This window comes from Perca flavescens, chromosome 17 (genome assembly GCF_004354835.1).
Source record: "Perca flavescens isolate YP-PL-M2 chromosome 17, PFLA_1.0, whole genome shotgun sequence".
Taxonomy (NCBI): Eukaryota; Metazoa; Chordata; class Actinopteri; order Perciformes; family Percidae; genus Perca; species Perca flavescens.
Genome location: NC_041347.1, coordinates 16,876,924 through 16,887,513, shown reverse-complemented (window position 1 = coordinate 16,887,513; position 10,590 = coordinate 16,876,924). Strand labels below are relative to the sequence as shown.

Genomic DNA, 10,590 nt, shown 5'->3' with positions numbered 1-10,590 from the left:
ATTGGGATAGCAACAAGTTGCAGCGAGTTAAATACAATAACACTGATCCAGGGACAGAGACACAGAGGCTTACATGCACTCATCTTAACCACTCCATATGCATGACAGGCAGTACAGCAGACACTAAATAATATCACGTGACGTAGCCGCTCACATAGTCCAGACACTCCAGCCTCTGAGGGGTGTGGGGAACATCATCTATAATCTAGAAATATGGTCCTGAGGGACACAAAGGAAATGAGTGTGTTTAATTGAAGGCATGAAAAGAGCATGTCTCATTAGTGAGAGCAGAGGAAGTGTGATAGCTCAAATGACTGGGAGCAGGTCAGAGAGGTAATGACATTATGTGAGGAACAAAGTCTTTAAGTGCATCTGCTATTAACCATTATCGCTAATCGCTAATCTCAGGACTTGCTAATGTTATGAGTACAGAAATCATCACAACGCTGAATGATGCTTTACACCATGATGCACTTTATTTCAAACAACAATAACAATGGTGTTAAAAAAATTGCTGATTTGGGATATAAAACAGGTGTAAATTTGAGCATTCATTCAGAGGTGTTACCTGCTAAAACACAGCTTTGGAAATATCCAGTACTTTACACAGAGCGATGTGAACAAATACATTATTTAGAACACTGTTATCTTAAAAGGGTTTTGTGACGTTTCTAAAAACTAGTTGAACATTTAAACTCTTAGTGGTAGTTATCCTGCTAGCCACTTTATGGACAAATCTGCTGATAAATCTACTCTATAGCCTACTGTATATTAAAATAGAATATTGAGAGATAACCACATTTTACATTCAAGTACAGCATGTTATATGGCAGAATCTAAAGAGGACATTATCACAAGGTTGAGTGCACACCAAAGACTCCGTAAACTGAGAAGTAAGTGAGCGATGAAACAATTTCAGCTGGATTCAAGACAAACTGGCAGTTTTAAATGTCTATGGAAGTCTTGTCCTCTTTTTGTCCGCTTCCCACCCGTCTTCGACCCTCCAGCAGAAATGACAGTACTTTAACCCAGCGCTGTCCTAGTGACCTCTGCCGTGCTTTGCTTTCACACTGTCTGAAGTAGGTGGTCGTTCCCGTGGCAACAGCATCAAACTGCTCGGTCAGTAGCCACGCCTCCCAAAGCAGTGTCAGTGCATTCATAACCATCATAACCACAACCCAGAACTCCTCCCCTAACAATGTGAGCCACAATGACAAGCTGTGATTGCCTGCAGGCATCTTGTCATACAGGTAACTTGTTGCCGTGGCAACAAAAAGAAGGTGGGCAATAACCATGAAGAGGATGAAGAAGATGAAGAGGCGGTGGTTTCCCCGGCCGACACAGCGGTTGAGGAAAAGGCAGTGGTGGTCATAGTCTTTAATGCACACATCACACAGCTTGCAGTGTTTAGTGAAGTCGGGCTGAAACAACTGAGGAAAGCAAAGACAAGGTGGGCAGGAGAGAACATACTATTATATTATGTAGCGAATTAACTAGAAAATGCGCATCTTTACTGGCTACCTTTTTCAAAAGGATGCTGCAGGTTTTGTGTTTTATCGCCTACTTTTTAGACATTTACTGCTTTTGATACCTTTTTATTTTTATTTTCAATATGGGATGAAAATCAACTGGCAGAGACTTAATCACCTTAAACATTTCATCACATTTAATTGTTACATCATTGATTCATTGTGACATCTGAGATTTTTGAACTTTTCGTAAAGGGAAGACCATGTGAAGGAACACACCAAGAGGAGAAGGACTGTGTGTCAAAACACCATGGCTCTCTGAACCAGGACCAGTGTGAATGTTTTACCTCACAGTATGGACAGAACCGGTGAGGGCTCTGGTTGTTCTCCACCAGGTCAGCGATACAGGAGAACCGAGGATCTGCATCTGCTCTGTCCATTGTCCCAGGGTCCTGAGTCAGAACCTTACAGAACAAACCGATGACTAGGGAGAAGTGGAACATTGCCACCTGGACCAGAACACTGATTGGCCACACACATTCAAAAGGTTAAGGATGAACCATTGTCATTTTAATATACTAAATCCTAGATTACATTTGCTGTACTGTGTATATCTGTGTGGAAAATGTGGCTCAATGGTGGCACTGGAGGAAAGGTTAGACTAGGTAATTTCATGAAAATCCAAATACTTTTAGAATATCTTGTCATAGACCAAGATGTTGGTCACATGTTTGGTTGGCCTGAGGGTGGCACTATAATATTTATGAATCATCCTGCGAGGACCATGATAATTAAGGACCAACTTTTAAAGTAATTTGGCTTTTTCTTGAGATATGCCTCTCTCTCAACTCTGAAGTGTTGGAAAGACCAACCAACATTGAGAGCATTATGTCATACTGCTAGCACGGCAGAAAAAGCCAGATGATACATACAAATATGCATGGGCATGAGACTTAATGTGAGCTATATTTGTTAAGGATATTAGGCATTATCTTTCCATAGAAGCAGAGCAGGGAATGAAACAAGCCAGCTATGAGGGTTCCCAAGTAGATTGGGTTGGGTAACCTGGAAGGAAGAGAGATGATGTCTCAACAGCGATATAACAAACAGTGAAATATGTTGACTTACTGATAAACATTTCACATGTACAACATTTTTTTGTCAAACCTTTGGTATGTGGTCATGCGGTGGTACTGTGTGAAGATGTTTCTGGCCAGCCAGGGGAAGAGCAAACTGCAGCTTAACCCCCCATAGCCTCCCAACATGGCTGCTATCAGCAGGATGGCAGCTCCACTCAGGGTTGGAAAAAACAGTGTCCAGTAATACAAAACTGGTGAGAAAAGACACATGATACAACAATACAATGATGTGTGAAAAACTTGACACACATGCATGCACACACAGCACTTTAAATGTTACCGTGCCATTATTATCATCACCATTGTCATCATGCACAACCCTTGTTTTTATCTCTAAAGAAATTAACAAAACCACAGAGTAATATTCACCATGAGACTCTCTGGGCTTGTGGTGTATTGGCTCATTAATGTACCGACTCAGTAGCTTGGTGAGTTGCTGATGTCTAGAGAAAAATACACAGTATAGCAATCTATTAATCAGCATCAGAATCCCAAGAGAAATCAGTCAACATACTGGATATCTAGTACTAACAGATTTCTTAAAACAGCAGATTCACCTAAATGTTTTCCCCTGTTTGCAGAGGTCCAGTGGTGTGAGGCCGCTGTGGTTCTTCTGATAGAGCATCCCGCACCCTGTTCTCTGCAGCAGTGTCCAACACACCTCCACTGCACCCCTCTCTGCTGCAACATGAAGTGCTGTCGCTCCCTGCTGGTCAACTGCATCCACAGCACATCTCTGAAACACAAACAGAGGGTTGAGGTGCACAGCTGCTGCTAAAAGACAGTCACATCTGCACCGGGCCCAGTTGAAACCAAAGTTTAGTCATACTGTTGGTCAACAGGAGCGTGTCAGTGAGTGAGAGATTCGAGACTATCTCATACCTGGTCTCTGAGCAAATACCGGACCACCTCTGTGTTGCCTGTGGATGCCGCCAGGTGAAGGGGTGTCACCTGGTGCATGTCTGTGTCTGAGAAACGGAACATTCCTGTCTCCCACAAATAGTGCACTGTAACACTGGGAAAGATAACTAACAGTTAGTGCATGCAATATATAAGTGTGTGTGTGTGACTGTGTAGCCAAACAAATACAAGACAAGTTTGTGATGTGCTGTTTCCTCTACTCACATGCTGCCCCCTGTGACTGCATGATGCAGTGACGTTTTTCGCTGCAAGTCTATGAGGCGCAAATCAGCTCCATACCGCATCATTTGGTACATGATAAAGATGTTCCCTTGCCTGATCGGAGTCAAAAGCACAAACGGTTATGACACAGGATCAAGCACAGAACAAAATGCATGATGCTCAGATCATGACATTGTCACCTCAAGAATCCAGGCATGTTTGTTTAACACCAGAGACCTAAATGTGCAACTACTGCTCACCTGCAGGCAAAATGAAAGGCTGTCTGTCCTGCATCACATGTCACATTAGGGTCAGCTCCATTACTAAGGAAAAGGTCAACCATGGAGCGGTTGCCATGGAGGGCGGCGTAGTGGAGCGGGGTAAAACCACCCCAGCCTGGATGAAGACAAACACATGCACATCACAATCCCATCTGCAGTCTCTGTGACTGTAACAATATAGCCTGACATAAATGCCTGGTCTGTCAGCCTGTTGATCGCTGGATTCGGGTTCAGGGTTCCCTTTGGCACAATGTGACTTTGTGCTGTGTTGTCAGAGGAACTGTCCATCTAGATCTGTGCCAGACCATCTCATAGAGGAGCTGCAGCAGGGTAAGGTTTCCCCTTGGCATTGTGACAAAATCACATCAGGAGACACTGGAGCACGATAAACGTTAAAGTGGTCCTTTGAAAATAACATTGTACTTGCTCAATGCTATAATAATTGCACATAGGCTAATTGGTACAGATTTTTAAAAGACAAAATTATAAATGACACATGACACAGGTATAACAGGTTTGTTCTCTTGGAAAACAATGTCCATCAGCGGTTGGACATCTGTCTTTTTAATAAGCAAATCTGGAAATACCATCACTGACAGGTAAAGGCGATCTGTATGCTGACAGTATACATACAGTAGGAAGTGGTCTGTAGTTTCACAAATATTCAGCGAATTGTCCACATCAAGATCTGTATTGTATATTATTCCACCTTACCTTTTTGTTTGAGAAGTGATCGGTCATTTTGAACGAACTGTATACACAGTTCAATATCTCCTCTTTGTATACAGTCAAATATGTCTCCACCGCTAACGGAGCACACAGGCGGATGCATTATGATCGGTGCACGGAGGCGGCCTGCTACATCCACCGACAGGACAGCAACTGCAACAGAAAAACAACAAAAAACAGTTCCTCGGACGAGGCGCTACAACATCACAATATAAAGTGAGAAGGGAGATTATCTTTCGCTGCAAAGTAACGGGGATCATTTATTGTGCTAAACTGATTGAGGCTGACCAGACCACGCCCTGGACACCTCGTTGGTTGCTGCAGGTCACGCGATCAGTGATGTCACCTGTGTCTCCAAAACACGTGGTTCCTATAAACATGCATTGCAGTAAATATAATTCAAAGAGGATCGTTAAATATGAGACAGAACAGGAATGGAGTTTTAACTTCAGGAAAATCAGAAGGGGGTTGTTAGGTTAATTATACAGGCAGGATTTCAAAATAGAATGTGTTTCATTTTTTAATTATTCGTTTTTATTTCTTTTCTATACACTCCGACACTGTAGGTGGCGGTATGCACCTTAAAGTTGGTTTGCAATCCGCCAATGAACTCACAAAGAAGGTAATTAGCATGCTCTAATCGAACCCATGCACGCGAACGTGGAAATATTGGTGACAGAAATCTGAAAAACACATTTGCAGAGATTATACAATTTAGCTTAACATACATAATTGGAATGTAAACTCATAATATGCAATACATGCAAGTGTTATTATTATTAGCCTAGGCCTAAATTGTATTTATTTCGCCAACGTTTATACTGCAACGTACGCTAGCCTAAAACTATTAATGAATACAGTGAGTGCGACTCGTTCTGCAGTGTTCTGCAGAGACTGCATCGTCAAATTTAGGCTCGGAGGGTTTTGCGTATTGCACGTGCTGTCAGCTTATAAAAGTTAGTTAACAGTGTGGCAACAATGTAACAACTATTGGCCAAAGCACTGGAGTGTATCAGCTCGTATGGCGTTTTATCATCTCGAGGCAACACTGCAGGCCTGCAGATGGAATAAAATGGATTGAAAATTGGGGCATGTATACGCACTATATTGAGATCGTAAGTGGTCATTCCTATGACTGATGAGGTATTTAGGCTACTTTTATGAGCGGAAACATAGGTTTATAGTAATATTTGTTTTCCTTTTGTAATGCAATGCAGAGTCTTTTCTTCGTAGATATCTTGACTTTTCATACTTGTTGAAGATGTAATTAATCACATACATTTTCAGACCCCGGCCGGTATAAGCCACTGAGTTAACATTATACATACCATGCCCATACCAGCACAGTTAACCACAGATAACGACTATGGCTGCATTATTGTCATTGGTTACACGTAGTTTTCCTGCATGTCTTCAGTAAACGAAAGGGCTACACGATTGAGCAGGTTTTCTATTTATTTCTGGGACCGTTTTTTCTCTATTTGGCTGTTGTCCGCATATTTATATATCATTAAAACACACAAGATGGCGCTGTTTAGCTAAATTAGGTTAGCACACTGCTTTGGTTTTCTGTCACCGATATAAACACAGCAGTTTCACAATCTAAGTGCAGTTACACTCTATAGGCATTCAATCCAAGGCCCATTATGTGAACCAAATGTAAAACAAAGAAGAAAAAAAACAACAAATATATTGTATTCCTACTGAATTGATTAGTCTTTAATTACAAGATTTAACACTAACAAAATCCATTTGGATGTTTTCTGATGCTATTAAAGGTTTGTTTACCTTTTTTTTAATGGAACATAGGCTAAACACAACTTGTTTGTATTTGTTTCTCCTATAAGTCAAAGCTTTCAGTCTCTCCAAATAAATCTATTACTACAAGTGGTGTTTGCTGGCTGCTTTGAATCATGGGATCCTGTGCTGTGATTCATATCATACCAGTCTAACATGACATATCTATAAAAAGCAAAGTGACTCTTCTTGAGCTGTGGTGGGAGGGCCCCATCCAACCAGCTAAACAACACTTTTTCACTTCTGCTTCACTAAGGAAGTAAGAAGGCACATGACCTGGGCCAGCTGATTTGAGTTGCTCTGCTTGTTCAAAGTTCAGTCTGCTTGGTGCAGATTAGTAGGGGCTGTAGTTTCATAGAAGGGTTAGCACAGTAAGCGCTAGTCACATCTTAGCAGGTCTATGCTTGTCTTTCCTTCTAACATGGGAACTGAGACAGACCACTCACTCAGTTGGATTAACGCAACACTGATAACCGCGTCCTCTTAGAGCTGGGAAAATCCCAGATGGCTCTCACACAAGTACAGGTAAGAGGACTTGAACCATGAATTATTTTTCAAAATGCATATTAAAGGCAGCAGAAGTGTCATTGTAACCTTGATCATGTATTTCACTTTGACATACTTGATTGTATGTAATTGTCAATTGGGCTATGTGTTGCTTTTTCATTTCACAAGTAAGCAATGACTTTGGATGCTTCTGCGTCTTCTTGCTATCGGTCTCTCTCACACACTCTGGACAAAGAACATTCTCACATGAGAAAGCATCAAAGTATTAATTCATTTCTATGGAATGTGAACTGCCTTTCCCTTTACTTTACCATCATAACTGATTTTACTGGCTTTTGGCTTATCAGTTTAACAGTCTGCCTCTACCAATCTCCCTCATTGTTCATTATGTGTGACTCTAAACAGAAAGTGCCAAAAATAATATATAGTAACTGCAATGAGGAAACAATGCTCTAGTCAAAGCCTCAGTCATACAGTAACATGTCTGCTTGGGAGGAAGACGTCTTACTCACACTTAGTGTGACAGAGAAGTATAACATTTACTGTATTCGCAGCATCCTGTGTGAAGGAATTCAAATTCAATTGTAGAGTAATTTTTATCATTGTCACATTCATTTGATTTTGTAAGAACAAAAGGTACTTACTTGCATATGTGCACATTACGTTAACTTGTAAGTGACAGGACTTATTAGGTATTATCAAACTACTGCACAATTACTGTTGATTAGATATTGCATGGTATAAAAGTAAAGAATACGAAAAAATGGTAAAAAAAAACCAAACTCTGCCGTAAAAAGTGTCCATGCAGTGGTAAATTTGAAGCTTTAAAAGCTTTTAATATTTACTGGCATTATGTGCTTCGAATTACGGAAACTTGGGCATCAATTATACCACACGGATCCCTCACAGAGGTTGGGTAGGGGATGAGGGCTGAAGGTTTGCTTTGGGACAAATTTATTTGAGGAAGTGAGACAAATATGATTAAAATACATTTTGGATATTATGCAAACTCAGGGTATCTAAGGATTTCTTACTTTTGGCTCTATTTTTTTCCCTCCAGGACCAGACTGCTAAAGGGGAAAGGATCAATAAGGAAACCGGAGAGCTGAGTGCTTCAGGGGAGTTATCTGTCTCTGTGGAGTTGAAGGTGGAGAAAGTGGAGGGCTCTTGTAGGAACCCTCAACTCCAACAAGTGCTCAGGGAAAAACTACAGGAGCTGGGAATTCACAAATGCTCGAGCCCTGACCACAAAACTGACCATGTTCCTTTAGAGCATCTAGTCAAAGTCCTGCCTTTCTACATACAGGTATGGACCACTGGGACAAGAATGTGTGCCTTTTCACGTCACATTGTTCTTTTAGAGTTATATTTTGCTATTCATCAAAAAACTAATTTAGTTATTTTACTGTCAACTGGGGAGTCATGAATCGACCATGGTAGGAGAATTTAAAGTGGAGTTCAAAAGGAATACCCAACCTTGCATAGGTTAAATGGATGCCTCAGGACAGTGTGGTTTCCAAAACCGCTCCAGACTGCATGAATGACAACGTGAGGTGGCTGTGTGGGCTGTTTCTTTGAACGGAAGTATATGTGGTCTCTCAGTAAATCTACACAGTTAACTGAACGCTTTAGAGCCATAGCTTCAGGCCTCGCTTTGATTAATTGGAAGAAGAGAAATTTCTCATTCTCCGTGTCTGAATTGCATCACAGTTATCAAGAAACCTCCTGACTTTTTTTTACCCCAGGCACACACTCGGTGTAAATTCCATCACTCGTCAGTGTGTGTGTAACACCATTGATTGGGCTTACAACTGCAGACGTAATCACTCTTTGGTGTTGTGTGTAGTTCTGTGTGTATGTGTGTTGGTATATACAGTATGTAGAAGCCTCATGACCAGAGATTTGAGCAGAACGTAGGGCCTCACTTAAGAACAGCAAACTCAGTGAAATGTGATATCCTCTTATGAAACCGAAGAGCATATATTGTGCTTTGGCTTTTATTATTTATAGTGTAGTGCATTACCCAAAGCAGCTGGCATTCAACTATAGTGTAGTTACTTTTGTTTTACTGCATCTCGTATCTTATAATGCACCAAATGTGGCAAAGTACAACCCAATGAGTACAACATGTCATTTTGTGCTACTAATTTACACCAAAAAAGTTTAAAATGTATATTAAAGACACATTTAGATACAGTTTTCACCCAAAAATGCAATTTCATCACATGCTTCATTTTGTCAGTATATCACAGGTGTTTGTTGCTCTCCACCAGTATCTTTGTATAATAGACTCTCATCTCTGATCCCAGGTCTGTGAGGATGGAGGCAGACTTGAAGGTTTGAACATAAAGGGGCTTGCAGCTCTCATTGCTGATGCTGTCATCCATAACATCCACACCAGATTGGCGGAAAAACCTGCAGGTACTAACAACTGCTCATATCAGATCAAATACAGCCGTTTGTTTTTCCAGGTGGAGGGACTTTCTACCTCCTCTATCTACTTCTGCATTTTCTGTGTGCTGCTGTTCCTTTCCAGTAGTTGTTTTCTCACATTGTAAATGTCACTCATGCCATTGAAAATGGAACGCCAAAGCAGAACATGCAATCTGTTCCAAAAAATGTGGAAAAATATGTAGTTCCTTTCTTGAGGTGTGGATTCTTTCTTTCTTATTACATTGATCTACTGATGTTCTGTCAGATTTCTCTCTCTATGTCTCACCTGTCTTACTCCCTGTCCCTCTGTAGCTGGTTGTTTATGTGTTTTTCTGGAGGTTTGAAGGAGAAGCTTTTTTGTTTTTAGGCAAGTAGATGGTTCTGGTTTTTGATACTGGGTTCAAGTTTAATAAGGCAATAGCATGTTGTAGCTATTTAGTACTTGTAAGTGTGACTTTCTTTTTAGGTGTCACTGTCATTAAAATAATTTCAATTCTAGCGTAGCACAAAAATGGACACTTGCCAAAATAGAAACAATGCAAATTTTCTCTAGGAAAACAGAAATGAAACTTTATTAGACAACGCCAAAATTCTGTTTCGATATGCATTTTGCTTTTTATTTGAACACTGGTACACTTTACTGAAATGTGGATTTTACTGATTTCTGTGGCAATCGATTGTGAAGTGAAGCAGCTACAGTATAAACAGTCTTGCTCCCTTGTTGTCTTTGACTTGTTCATCACACATTCTTTAGGCTCATTGTTTAGCACATGTTTTGTCATGTTGAGTTTTCTGTTTTCAGAGGGGGCTCGTGGTGAGGTGGTGCGATTCTTCCAGAGGCATGATACTAAGGAGACAAACTGTGACGGGAGAGACAATCAAGGATGGCTGCTGTTAAAGTCTCTGCTGCTGCTGACAGCTGACAGCTCAGTGAGTGAAAATAAAGTTTTGAACTGAGGTTTCCATACTTTTAGTTGACGGATCTTGCCGAAAACCTTTTTACATGTCATTGGAGTCACTCATTCATGGGGAAATTACTCTTATTTGTGTTAAGTCCTTAACATTGTGTGTGTGTGTGTGTGTGTGTCTGTGTGTGTGTGTGTGTGTGTGTGT

The 10,590-nt window shown here is 40.8% G+C and overlaps 2 protein-coding genes across 5 annotated transcripts in view; one reads left to right on the top strand and one right to left on the bottom strand.

Moving 5' to 3' along the window:
- Positions 1-451: 451 nt before the first annotated feature.
- Positions 452-5,041, bottom strand: si:ch211-223a10.1 (putative ZDHHC-type palmitoyltransferase 6). The gene is made up of 10 exons (XM_028603559.1): positions 4,726-5,041; positions 3,991-4,126; positions 3,734-3,844; positions 3,491-3,623; positions 3,166-3,344; positions 2,978-3,051; positions 2,637-2,799; positions 2,452-2,534; positions 1,817-2,007; positions 452-1,430 (listed from the first exon to the last, which is right to left on the bottom strand). The coding sequence occupies exons 1-10, from the start codon at positions 4,841-4,843 to the stop codon at positions 945-947; spliced, it is 1,674 nt and encodes a 557-aa protein (XP_028459360.1). The 5' UTR covers positions 4,844-5,041; the 3' UTR covers positions 452-944.
- Positions 5,042-5,151: 110 nt separating this feature from the next.
- wdfy4 (WDFY family member 4) overlaps positions 5,152-10,590 on the top strand; it is a 43,701-nt gene continuing 38,262 nt past the window's right edge. For 2 of the 4 annotated variants that reach the window (XM_028602915.1, XM_028602912.1), the window contains exons 1-4: positions 5,886-7,062; positions 8,105-8,350; positions 9,354-9,465; positions 10,280-10,407. In XM_028602915.1, the coding sequence (XP_028458716.1) occupies positions 7,042-7,062; positions 8,105-8,350; positions 9,354-9,465; positions 10,280-10,407 (507 nt within the window). In that variant the 5' untranslated portion in view covers positions 5,886-7,041. The other 2 variants (XM_028602913.1, XM_028602914.1) reach the window with 2 other exon arrangements.

Bases quoted from the DNA above. Each gene is read 5' to 3' on its own strand.
- si:ch211-223a10.1 (XM_028603559.1), bottom strand. From the start codon at position 4,843: ATGCATCCGCCTGTGTGCTCCGTTAGCGGTGGAGACATATTTGACTGT. The intron at 2,800-2,977 runs GTGAATATTACT...TTTTCTCACCAG, and splicing joins CAAGCCCAGAGAGTCTCATG to TTTTGTATTACTGGACACTG. The intron at 2,008-2,451 runs ATATCCTTAACA...AACCTTTTGAAT, and splicing joins CTATGGAAAGATAATGCCTA to GTGTGTGGCCAATCAGTGTT.